Consider the following 13,044-nt stretch of genomic DNA (forward strand, 5'->3'; position numbering starts at 1 on the left):
CATGTGTTGTTTGAGGCTTTTCTTTTGTGGAGGCCCCTTTTGACTTGCTTGTAGTGGTATTACTTACTGACACAGCATTTTGCATTTCACGCTGAAACCTGTGAGGTAACTTCAGCTTTTCTTATTAAATAAAGCTCTGTAAAGAAAAGGAGAGTATAAAAGAAAAAAAAAGCACAAACTCACCCAAGCAACCCCCCCAAAACAGTGCAAAAAAACTCCATTCCACCCCTTAAATACACAATTAAAATAAAAAATCAAACCACATTTGGTAGTAGTATAGATGACCAACTCTCTTACACTTAAGAACTATTTTTTATTATTATAGGGCAGGTGGCTCAAACTGAACATAAGAAGAAACAGATCTTGTACCAAATACTGTGTGATGTAAACATAAAAACCCTAGAAGAAAAGAGAGACCAAAGTCACCTAATTTCACCCACTAGCTCAGTGTCAGTGCTAGAGAGATAATGGAGCTGAAGAACAAATTTACTTCGGGGAAGGGACCCGTGTTGCACAAAACTGTTGGCCATGAATACTGGAGGAAGTGTAACCATCCATGTGAAAAACATCTGAAGTGTGCAGTGCTTTCTGTATAGGCTTAACTTTCAGCATTACAAGTCATAAAGGAGCACAAATACAATGAAAGCAAACGCCCTCAACTAATCCTTCACATATTTTCTAAAGCATCTGTCCACTAAGAAACGTGTCAGAACCAGCAATGCATTTCACAGCCCTCAAAGCAGCCAGCAAGTGGTTATGCCTCTAAAACATTGCTGCTCTGTTGGGTTTGCATGGCCTGGTTTTGGAAGCAGTGGGGCTACAGGGATGGTTTCTCTGAGAAGCTTCTGGAAGCTTCCCCCATGTCCAGCCTTTTTGGTGATGAAACCCAGGATCATGAGGATTTTCAGATAAGGATGGTAATTGGGGAAGTTTGGGCAAAATGTGGACTGAACAATGTTAGAGAGTAGAATGTTCATGGTGAATTTTTGCTGTAATTGTGGTGAAGGCACAAGGGATAGATTTTGTGTAAATTGCCAATTTTTGTTCTGTGTTGTGATGATGTGACTTTGATTTTTGTGTGGGGAACTTTTCTCTTGCTTTGTTTGGTTGGTTTTGTTGATGTGAGGGCAGATTTTGTGATGAATGTGGATTTTAATGATAATTCTTAAATAGTTAAATATGTGATTCACAGAAGTGAGGGGTGGAAAGTGGAGTCAGATTTGACCTACCTTTTTAACCCTTTGTTCAGACATATCCTGGAGCATCCCAGAAGACATAACTGAAATGGTATTACTATTAATTTAGTTATTTACAAAGCTTCAGTGTGCATTTCAAAGAGACTGTGTCAGCCAAGGGGTGCTTCATTATTTCCATCAGTCCAGCATAGAGAAAATTAATGTAGACAGATTAATACAGAAGAAATCAATTTTGTTTAACATCTATAAAAGATACAAATATGATTTCCCAAGAAACCAATTAAAAATCCCACTCATTGTTTAGAAGAGGATCAGATGTGTGTGCAAATTATTTGGCTAAATCATGCAAAACTCAGTGCTACAAGAGCTGAGAATAATTTTTTCTTCTTGTCTTGTATAATTGTATCAATTGCTCATCTGGAGCAGATCCCAAAATGTTGGAGGGACTGATGAGTTTTGCCTTCTGGCTCAAGGCAGGATAAATTCTCCCTGAACCTGTGGAATTGCCTCAGAAAAAAAACAAAAATCCAAGAATGATAGGCCTCGGATGGTAGAGCCAAAGTACAGTTTGGATTTTGCTGGAAAAAAGACACATTTTTTCTCAGGTTGGTCCTGCTCTGTGGTGTGGCTGTGGAAGGGGGCTCCTCATCCTCATCTGCTGTTTAAACCCATGCAGGTACTGTAGGACTCCTACAGACATGTCCTTCTCTCTCTGTGTCCATGTAGGAGGGATGGAAGGGATTTTGAAATGCAGTTATTGGGTGGAATTGACTTGTATGTCACTTTTCCTGCAAAGAGCATGTATTTACCCACCTAGAGGGCAACTCATGAGCCAAAACTCAGTTGCCTTGTGCCTCTCAGACACTCGAGGGCACCTTGTTCAGCCTCCAGCTGCTGCCCCAAAAGGAGGCAGCTCTTCCAGAGCCCCAAGAGAAACATCCTAAAGCAGCCCAGCCCTGCAGCACAGATGATCTTTGGGTATCAAACAAGGCAGCTTCTACCTCCCACCAACTGCTGATGGCAATTAGGTACTTCTTGGGCGGTGAGCTTTGAAGAAATGCACCAGGGATGATGTGGGCTCTGTGAGTCTAACATGTTTCATGTTAATATCTGCACATATATTGTGTTAATGCACAGCTCTCCTTTACCCAGGCAGGCTGGAGATGAATTTGCTTGTCATTGGAAACAGAGCCATGATATTCTAGTCATAACATTAGCAGAGTTTGCTAGAAAAGCCTTCAGTTAGCAGCTGAGTGCCAAGATAAGCTGTAAAAAAATACACCTGAGTAAGAGGCTTTGTAAGTTGATTTTAGTGTGCAAGATTTGTACAGTCAGTAGCAATAAGCTATTCTGAAGCTAGGCTAGAAAAAGCTAAAAAAATAATTTAAAAAAATCATAGAATAGTTTGGGTTGGAGGGGAGGTAGAAAGGGGATCTTTCTAGGTCACCCAGCCCAAACCCCCTGCCATGGGCAGGGACATTTTCAACTCGACCAGGGTGCTCAGAGCCCCATCCAGCCCAGCCTTGAACATTTCCAGGAATGGGTCATCTACAACTTCTCTGGGAACCAGTTCCCTTGTTTCACCCTATATCTAATCTAAATCTGTCTTCTTTTAGTATAACCCCTTTGTTCTACCATGACAAGCCCTGCTAAAAAGTCCCTTCCCAGCCCTTTCAGGTACTGGAGGGTTCTCTGAGGTCTCCCCAGAGCTATCTCTTCCCCAGGCTGAACAACCCCAGTTCTCTCAGCCTGTTCTTAGAGGAAAGGTGCCCCAGTCCTGCCACCAGCTTAGTGACCCTCCCCTGGGCCCACTCCAGCAGGTCCACGTCTTTCCTGCTGTCAAAATACCTGTGAAACACACGCTGCTTCATCCTCTGGGACTGTACCCAGTGCCAAGCTGGCTCATCCCAGTTCTCCATTCCTCCTGGCACTGCTGAAAGAGGCAAACCAACCAAGTTGTTTTGAGTCCAAGCTGGTCTCACCCCGTGTTTTGACAGAAAATGAGATGCTGTTTCTAATTTAGAAGCAAAAGGTATTAGCTTTCTTCCAGGGCTGGTTTTTTGCTATGTGCACAGTGAGTTTTCTGATAGCAAGGTTTCTAATCCTTTCTTAGCTGAACAGCCCTAACAAAATAATTCATATCCATCCAGTTCTATTTACTCTGACATCTACAGGCTGTGTGTAGACTCCTTCCCACCATCCCTGCAGCTTTGTGGGGGAGAAAAACCTCATCCAAATCCAAGTGATCCATTCATCTACAGGACCTACAGGAGAAAGGGCCTGAGCAAACACAGATCAGCCCCATCTGCCCAAGGGCAAAACGTCATGGAATTTTAGCAGTGACTTTGAGAGGGGGAGTGTCTCTGAGTGCCATTTCCCTGCTGCTGCAGAACTCCAAGAAGCACTTGAGGAAGTGGTACCCAGGAGAAACATCAGGCTTTGAATGATTTGGTTTGTCAAGTGGCTCTGTTTGCCCCTCTGCCTACTGGGATTTAACACTGCACTCGAATATGCTCTGGTGCTTGGCTGGCAGGGAGCAGGGAACAGGAAACATATCAATAATGCACTGAGGCATCCTTGTCAGCCCTCAGGCTGTGCCCAATTTGCATATGCTCCAAGCTGTAAGAAAACACTTTGCACAGCAGTGTTGCATTTAGCAGAAATTACATTATAATTTCAGATGTAGAAACTTCTATTCCACGTCTGAGGCAGGGAGGTGTCCCATTGGGCTGTGCAGTCATTATCTTAAACAATTGAAATGCATGCTTGTACTTCATCAAAATCACGGGAAGACATTACTCCAGCCTCCACTTGCCATTTCAGTCCAAAGTGGAACAAGACTATTTAACTAAATTAGAAACTATATTATTTCCCAATAATTCCTTATGAGATGGAGTTTGGCCAGAGCAATTTTTCAGAGTGTGCATATTTGAGCCAGCACTTCTATCCATCTCTGCAAAGCAAATTGCCCCCACAGAAACTCCCTTCTTTGAGAAAGGGAATGCCCAGGTGCGTTTAGGATCTGTGCTCACACTTTTCTTCCAACTCCTTTGTGCTGCCAAGCAGGAGACAGGACTCGAGTTTCCCTTGGGAGGAAGTTTTGCAGTGCTGGCAGGGGCTCGGTGTCCTGGTTTAGGGCAAATATGGGACAAAACCTCCAAAAGGGCCCCCCCAGAAAGCAAACCCACACGGCCCCTCCCCGCTACTGGTTCAGGAAGGATTCCTTGGAGAGAAGTGGAAAGAACCTGTTTATTTGACAGGCAAAACGCCCGCAGCATGCAAAATGAACAATACCAGATGACAACACTTTCACCACTCTGAAAAGGATGACAAATTCAGAAAGTCTTTCCTGGGAGTGGTTGCTCTGTTGTTGCTCCCTCCGGCACTGGGGATGGCTGCTGCAGCCACAAGATGTAAACTCTCGGTGTTTCCCAGGTCCCAGTCCAGAGCAGGTTTGGATGGTTCCAAAAAGGGAAAGGAAAAACAGTCCAGGGAAAAATTTGGACTGCTTAGCTGAACTAACTAACGAGCAGAAGCAAAAAGCAAGAGCAAAGCAGGAGCACAGCAGAAGCAAGAGCAAAGCAAAAAGCCAGAGCTGCACTGTGTACTGCCCCATCTCCGTGTCCTGCCAGCCGTGGGGGAGCAGGCTGATAACAAAACACCAAAACAAAATATTTGCTCTTCAGAGCCAGTCTTGAAGGCACAGAACACAACATCCAGCATAAACAGAACACACGATTTGGGATACAAGCATCGTAACCTCACACTAGGACACGGCCATTTCACTGCCCAGATTTCTGCCAGGGACTGGCTGGGGTCAGGAGGCAGAGGCTGAAGGGATGGAGCCTGCCTCTCTCTGCTTCTTCCAGTGTGGCACATCAGAGCTTGGAGATGAGTGAGAACTTATGCTTAAAGCTGGGGACTTGCATCGTTTCCCTTTAGTGTGCTTCTCTTCCAGAGTTCAACGGGAAGGGTGAACACCAGTGCAGAAATGCCCACAGAGACCTTTCTGCAAACCAAAGTGTGAAGCTCCTGACACATATAGTTTTGTGAGGTGATAAAATACTGCTATGAGGTAGCCCAGAAGATGACAGCCTTTATTTCAGCCTGTGCCATGCTGCTGAGCTGGCCATGCTTCAGCTCAGCTGTCCGCAGCTGGTGTCTGCTGACAGATTCCTCCTCAAATGCCTTTTGGAATTCAGCCAGGTGTCCTGGATTTAACCAAGGTTTTGATGAAAATGATGGGGCTCAGGCTATAATCCAAGGAGTTTTCAAGTGAGTGATCCGGTCATGGAAGTCCAAATGCCAACACAAGCAATAATTATATCCTTTGCTTCATTTTCAACCTCATCTCAAGTGGCAGCTGCCCTCTTGTACTGTGAGTGGCAGGGAGAACTGTAGGAAGATGCAGATGGCAAAGGGCATCTGTCTTATATTTTCTTGTGCTTGGTAAGGTTAGAGACAGTGCAAATTCATGCCCCTGTCTGATCTGCTCATTATAGACCAGGGAACACCACATCCCTGGGACTCTGGAAGAACAGATGTGTGGCTTGAAGGCACTGCTGACCTTCTCTTGCACCCAGCAAGGTGTCAGCACCACTCCTACAGCTTCCCTCTCCTCCCATGTGTAATGGGCTCTCACTTGGGAAACTTTTTTCCCTGCTCCTTCTATGTGTCCTGGGTTATTCTGTCTCTGTTATGTAAGATGAGTCAAAAAAACTCAAAACAATGACAGCAAGGAAGCGGGAACAGAACCTGGAAAGCCAAGCACTACAAATAAAAAGCAGAACAGGAACTGCAGCTGGAGCCTGAAGCATTTGTTGCCAAGTGCAGGAGCTGAATGGGAAAAGAAAAAGTTACAGTTCACTCACAAAGAGCACATTTGATTTCCCCTCCTGGATTTTCACCAAGATGAAATTTCCTTTCTCTGTGTGTGTGTGAAAAGCAACTGTTGCAGGGGACAAACAGCAAGGAAGAGAACTGTCTATAGCCATGTTTCACAGTAGAGGACTGTCTGGTTTGTCTGTTTTTCTATGTGTGGAGCTGGGAGCTGAACTCTGTGCAGAGAGCATAAAACCAGTCCCCAGCTTGACCCCAGCATGGTTTCTGGCTGAGGAAAGCCCTTGCTGTCAGAACCTGGTGAGCGGGGCATGGGAGCCCACTGGTGGGAAACCTGGATGTTGAGATGTGTCAGACTGTGCTGGCACATCACCCTGGCTGGTATTTTTGTTCAAATACATAATGCTGATTTTGCCAGTAGTTGGGGGGGTATCTTTGATCCTGGGAAAAGAGACCAGGTACAAACCTGGGGGCTGAATCAAATGTGAATTGAAAAGTATTATTGGTGAAGGACTAGCAAAGAGACCATGTGAAGGCAGCAACCTCTTTCTTCCCCAGAATGGATTTTCACATAGTTATAGAATGTCTTGGGTTGGAAGGGACCTTAAAGACCATCCCATTCCAATTCCTTTTGATAAAAACAAGCTGCTTGGGGTTCTATCCAGGGAAGCCTTGACTACTTCCAGGAATGAGGCATGCCCAGGTCTCTGGGCATCCTGTCCCTCACCATTTTGAGGCTGGATGTACCTTTTTAGCAACCTGTGTGTGTCTGGTCAGACCTCCCCCTTGTCCCACACAAGGAGCATGCCTGGAGGGCCACGGTGTCCCTGGGGGACATCCATGTTCACTGCTCCAAAACATGGAGCCCCTGCAACCTGGCACTGCTTCCTTGGGGTGGTGACCATTTCCCAGACCTGTCACACAGAGGTTTCCCACCAGAGGGGTTCAGGTTGTCAGTTCCCATACCAGGAGGCTGTGGGCTGGGCAGGTAATGAAGGAAGGAAAGCCTTGCTAGGCTGATGGTGCTAAAAATCTAAGTGCTAAAAATGGGCACCTCCTGCCCATCCAGCCCCTGCTGACCCAGCAGCCCATCCTGTTTCTGGGTGCCTGTCCCCATGGGCAGGTTGATGGCAGCCAGGGGGGAACAATCAAGCTGCAGCCAAGGGGAGTGGGCCAGAAAGGAGGAGGGAGAGTCTCACAGGAGTGTTCTTCCATCCCCAGGGCTTGGGCAAAGCTACTATGCTCTCTGTAAGCAAGCCTGATTAAAAAGAGGCAGATCCTGATCCTCTCACATATATCATCCCCACTTGCTTATTTTGGACTGCCTGATCTATGTGCTCAGTGGTGCTTCTTATTTCACTGCTGTTATGGAGCATTAAGGGCTTTTTTCTCCCTCTGCTACTCCTTCTGCCAGTGCTTTCCCTGGTCTTTGTTTTACTTCCAGCAGCCCTTTCACCTAAGGTTTTCTCATTTCCCAGGGGTGGCAGTGCAGTTTAGTTCCCACACTGGTGCTGAAGGACTTGGTGTGGACCTCAGCATCTCCCATCTCACCAGGGTGTCTTTGTCTTTCAGAGGACAGAACATTTCCCACTTCTGCCAAGGGAGTGCAAAGCTCTTCCTCCAAAAACTGGGGCACTGAGCACCCCTGATTTGGGAAGGTGTCCAAAGGCTTTCCCACTCCCCAGCCTGGGTGTGGGCACTGCTTGGCCCCCAAAATAAAGAGGAGTTTCCCAGGTGCTCGATCCTCTCAGCTTTAATACCAGCAGCAGCTCACTTGGGGAGTTGTCAATGGTGATAAACTCAGTCCCATTCTGTTTCAAAATTGGTTTAAGAAAGATGCCTGGCTGTTTAATATTTAAGCTAAATGTTTAATGTTTAAACAGGGAAATTGGTCTGATTGTCAGAAAGGGCATTAAAGCAGGATGGGAACTGGTCTATAATCTCTGACAAATGCTGCCCTTTCTCTGCAGCAGCCTGGTGCCTGGGAGCTGCAGGAGTTTCAGAAATGCCAATTTTAATCAATCTCTCTCATTTCACTTGCTGCCTGCCAATCCCACAGCAGTGAGACGTGCCTTTCCCTGGGAAGGGGGCAGTGTTGTACCTGGCCCTGTTTCACAGTCTGAGATGGATTCAGCTGAATTGCACTGGTATTTCAAACCCCAAACTAATTTCAATAGAAATGTGTGTGGATAAGGTGAAAAGTGAAGCTGGACAGTGTTGGTTCATGGGTGTATTGCAGATGATCTGGGGTCTCTTTTGCATGTTATGTACAGAAGTTCTGAAAATTAAAGTAAGCCTGAAAATGAATGGCTCTAATTGCTACAAATATACCTATGGATAAACTATTTTTGAACAGGTACAGGCAGTGTTTTTCAGGTGGTGGAAATGTCCCCCTGGGGGAAGCGTGTGGCAGTGTAGAACTGTTTCACACCACAAAGGGCTCAGCAGCAGCCTGTGCTCCCTCCCTGAGGAGGCACTGTGGCTGTGCCAGGCTGCATGCCCAGGGTTCTCCTTGTGCACAGCAATCCCTGCTCTGCAGTGGCTGGAGCTGGGGAGAGCACATTCAGCAGGGAGCCCTCGAGTCAATCAGCAATTCATGTAACTCACAAAAAGCCAAGAAAGACAGAATCTGAAGAAAAGTTTATAAGAAGATCAAGGTTTCAGGACTATTGAAAGGCACATTTCACCCATGTTGAACGACAGCTGAGTTCATGGACACGTACAACGCTCAAAATTCATGGCAAAAAGACCACATAATGATGGTACATTGTGAAACATACATTCCAGACTTCAGTAAAACACTCAAGTGATTATTTTAAGTGTATCATGTACATAATAAGAGCGGAACAGGCAGATGCATCCAATTACTGTAATTTACAAGGCAGTAATTCGAGCCTCAAATACATTTCTCCTTATTAGAAGAAGGGGCCATGGATTAGCAGCAAAATGAGGGGCAGTAAATGGACAGGGAACCAGGAAGCTGCTGCCATTTGGAAAATAACAGCCAGCACCTGCTGCAAGTCAGGGGAATTCAACTTTGCTAATTCATTTCACTGTGCTGTGGCAGCACAAGGCTGGGCTGGATGGATGCTCTCAGGGCAGGCACCCTGCAGAGCAGATGTGCACAGATGTTTCCTTGGCAGTGGGCAGGATGAAGCCCAGCCATGCCTCCTCTCTCCCTGCTCAGTGCTGTGCCTCATGCTAATTACCTCCTTTCATCCAGCTTGAGGTTAAGTTTCACGTTGCGGTGATTAATAATTAATCAAATGCATTTGAAAATTAATTTGGCAATTCTATGACTGATTGGCATGCTAATCTCTTCTGTGCAGTGGGGATGGTATGGGAACAACCTAGGATGTTCTGAGCTGCTGACTGAGGTGAATGCATGAGGGCATTTACTGTCTGTGTGGTGAAAAATAAAACACTGAGTGGAAACAAAAGCATTCTCCAAGACCTCTTTGCAACTCAGAAAAGGTGTGATTTGCATTTTGCTTTCCTGTATCAGAAATATATCATTGATATTATTACATCCAACCAAAAACAAATGGACAAGTTTGAAATACACCCTCACAGTTGATTGATTTCTGTTTAGCTGGTAGCAACTGCAGTAGATTCGATTCATTAATCATGGGACTAAAAAGAAAAATCACAAGTAGAACAACTTTTTGCTCTTTCCAGCTGTCCATGCCACTTTTCTCCAAAATAACACTCATCTGGTAAAAGGGGAGGAGATGGGGTGTGCAGCTTCCACTGGTCCCCGCTAGTTTCGGCCAACAAGTCCCTTTTTACAGACAAAGAGCCCTGCAGCAGCCACCGAGGTGAGGCACAGCGTGCAGCTCAGCAGGCACAGCAGCCCCGGCGCCGAGGGCAGGTTCCTCTCCCAGAAGCTGGTGGGGAATGGTCGGGCTGGGACATCCTGAGGGAAGAGAGGAGATGGTGACTTCGGAGGGTGCCCCCTCACCAGGTGAGCAGGGAGGTGGCAAACGCCCCCCCTGAGGCTGGGGAGGCCACAGGTATTTCCCAGGTTGTGCGGGGAAGAAGAGTCATGGCTGTGAGATGTGTGTTCTGTCATCCTGAACGGCCACAGGACAGTGAAGATGGAGTTACTTGTGGCTGGAATGAGGTTCTATTTGGCTTTAAACCATGGCCTGGAACTGGGCAGAATTAGGCTGCATTTTTCAGTCCCCCAGGATCTGAGATCAGTGTGCTTGGCTCTTAGTCATCCACCCTTCAGACAGGGGTAACAATATTCCTTGGACAAGTCACAGAAATTAATATCATCAGCATGTGAGGTCACTAAAGCCTTGCCTGGGAGCAGGGTGCACAGGAATCACTGAAATGAATCACTGGGCAGCACTGACAGAACCAGAGGACACAGTCTCAAGCTACGTCAGGGAAGGTATAGGTTGGATATTAGGAAAAAATTTTCACCAAAAGAATAATAAAGTACTGGAATGATCTACCTAGGGAGGTGGTAGAATCACCATCTCTGGATGTGTTTAAAAAAAGGCTGGACACGGCACTTGGTGATAGAGTCTAGATTCTGAGTTGAGGTGTTAGGACATAGGTTGGACTCGATGATCTTAGAGGGCTCTTCCAACCTCATTATTCTGTGATTCTGTGAAATAGGGACACACCTGACTGAGGGGGGTGTGCCTGTGGGTGCAGTGACACTCTGGCTCACCTTTGACGCTGGCTCTGGCATCCAAATTTCACTCTTGGAGATCTTCCCCATACTGTGCAGTACCTAGAAGAAAAAAATTACTTGTACCATGTGAAAAAATTAAAACCCACAATACTTCCAGTTTTGGAGAAACAGAGGAAGTCAGAGCAAGGTGACATTGATAAAAGGTGACTAGCTGAAAGTCTCTTGAACCAGAAAATGTACAATGATTTCTACTAGAGCTTCTCTAAATATTTTTGTGGATGGTTTTTAGGTTTCTTTGTTTGGGTTTTTTTTTTTTTTCTTCTGAGTAAAAACAAAAAAGCTTTTTCTCAAGGCAGTTAGAGAAATACCAATGTGAGGTTACAGCCATGCACTTGGGACACAAAACCTGTTAGGAGTGATGCTTCTGGGATATGGAAAGAGGAGAGATGCAACCCAGAGGCTCTCACAGCATAGAATTATGGAGCCCTCCCTCGCCTATTCCAGCAGTACAAAGCTCATCAAGGATTTTTCTTGAGAATAAACTGATTGTAAGAATCATGGGGATTTTTGGGAGCAAATGAATGCCTCCAGAAGACAGCTCACTGTCTTTGTAACTACTGCTCACAGGCATGGAGAAAAGAGAAGTTAGGTGACTTGAAATGAAGCAAGGAATAAGGATTATAAGGCAAATATGACATTCTGTCAAATGGAAGTAAAAGAGTGATTTTCCTTTAAATAACAACTTTGTGGCTTTGCCATGCAGTTGCAACTGTAATGTGCACCCTTTAATGCTTTTTCCCCCTCCCTCCAGATTGTTGTAAAGGGATTTCACTGTGACTGGGAACCCAGCCCAATGTGTGTCATTCTGAGGAGATTTAGACATTATCAGAGCTGCACATTACAATTTCATAAAGCTCAGTTAACAGGACTGTCTTGTAAAAGGAGAAGCAGAAGGGATAGATCAAAAATGAGAACAATGTTCAGATTTTCAGATTTCTGCACAGGAAATAGCTGTGAGCATTTGAAATGACTTAGATTCGTTTTAAAACATGCAGTGATTAATTTGTTAGAAATTGAGGTAGTGTATCTACAAACAGCATCAGGTTGGGGGGTTTTTTCCTCTAGACATGCAGTTCATGGCATAAGCTTTATTTTAAGTCTTCAGTTCAGTAATACTCTGATTTGGTTGAGATTCTTGGCTTCACTTTATTCAATAACCAATTAAATAAGTTTAAAAAAATACTTCGGTCACATTGTTTTCTGAGATGCCTCCCTGTCAATTCTAGGAGCCTTTGCACTAAATCAGACTCTCCAAGCAGTACTTAATCCTTTCCAGGCTTTTGATAGAGATGTTGGAAGCAGAGCAGTGGTCTGTACCTCTCTGGCTGCTCTCTCTCCTGCCTGCACAGCTCCCTCCATGTATCCACTCCACTGGGTCGCTGTCTCCGTGCCAGCAAAGTAGATTCTGTCAACAGGCTGGCGAATGATCCTTCAAAACAAGTGGAGAATGTCAGGTGACAAGTGACAGGAGGTTGATGATCCTTCTAAAAGCAATTTATGGTTTTGATGGAGCACAGGGCTTCAGCTCTCCAGAATCCCTGCAGACCTGGGCTGAGGTGTGACAAGCTGTCCCTGCAGGATCACCTGCTTGCTTCTGCACACAAAATTCAAGATCTGAGAGAGAGAAAAACCTAAGGCATAAATCAGTGTTCCCAGCTTCCATACAAAATAATACAGGCCTTAGTTTAGTGCTGGGATAAGGGATAATCCTAACAGCCTCCAGCAGCTGATAGACTTATGTGTTCTGCATGGCAGCTTTGCTGTTATCCTGCCATTACAGTGGAATGTGGATGTGGTTTCTGTAGTGCTAAATCACCAATATCAGCTTCTGTTTGGAGGCTGGACTTGCTTGGCTGCTGAAGGCATCAGGGAGCTGCATTCTCCCCACAGGGTCACAAATCCAGTCCCTCAGCCCTGCAGTGCTGCACAAGCATTCCAACCCAGCTGCAGGTACTGAGCTCCCTCTGCCACTGGGAATGTGCCTGGTGTAAGGGCTCCCATCTAATCCCCCATTAGGCTTTCCCTGTCTGCTTGGCAGCAGCTTCCCCAGGCCAGACACCTCACCCATCCCTGCTGAGTGTTTGGATAAATGACAAGAGATAAATGACTGTGCATGGGACAATTCCTCCCCACGTGATCTCGGCTCAGGCAGGGTCTAACCCCATGCTGGACATGTTGAGGAGCTCCTGGGCTTCTCCTGAACCTGATGCTCCAGTCAGAGGAGACCCTTCATCTGTCCAAGATGTGTATCCTCAAGGGCTTGGGGGGGGGGGGGTACTGTAAATAATCCAGAGGGGAAAA

The 13,044-nt window shown here is 45.8% G+C and overlaps 1 protein-coding gene across 1 annotated transcript in view; it reads right to left on the minus strand.

Annotated features, from left to right (window-relative positions):
* Nucleotides 1-8,663: 8,663 nt before the first annotated feature.
* LOC121364527 (amine oxidase [flavin-containing] A-like) overlaps nucleotides 8,664-13,044 on the minus strand; it is a 35,418-nt gene continuing 31,037 nt past the window's right edge. The window contains exons 13-15 of the mRNA XM_041487885.1: nucleotides 12,061-12,172; nucleotides 10,720-10,782; nucleotides 8,664-9,951 (exon numbers count right to left, since the gene is read on the minus strand). Coding sequence (XP_041343819.1) covers nucleotides 9,796-9,951; nucleotides 10,720-10,782; nucleotides 12,061-12,172 — 331 coding nt within the window. The 3' untranslated portion in view covers nucleotides 8,664-9,795. The remainder of the gene's footprint in view (nucleotides 9,952-10,719; nucleotides 10,783-12,060; nucleotides 12,173-13,044) is intronic.

The sequence above is a fragment of the Pyrgilauda ruficollis genome, unplaced genomic scaffold (assembly GCF_017590135.1).
Source record: "Pyrgilauda ruficollis isolate IOZ18807 unplaced genomic scaffold, ASM1759013v1 scaffold85, whole genome shotgun sequence".
Classification (NCBI taxonomy): Eukaryota; Metazoa; Chordata; class Aves; order Passeriformes; family Passeridae; genus Pyrgilauda; species Pyrgilauda ruficollis.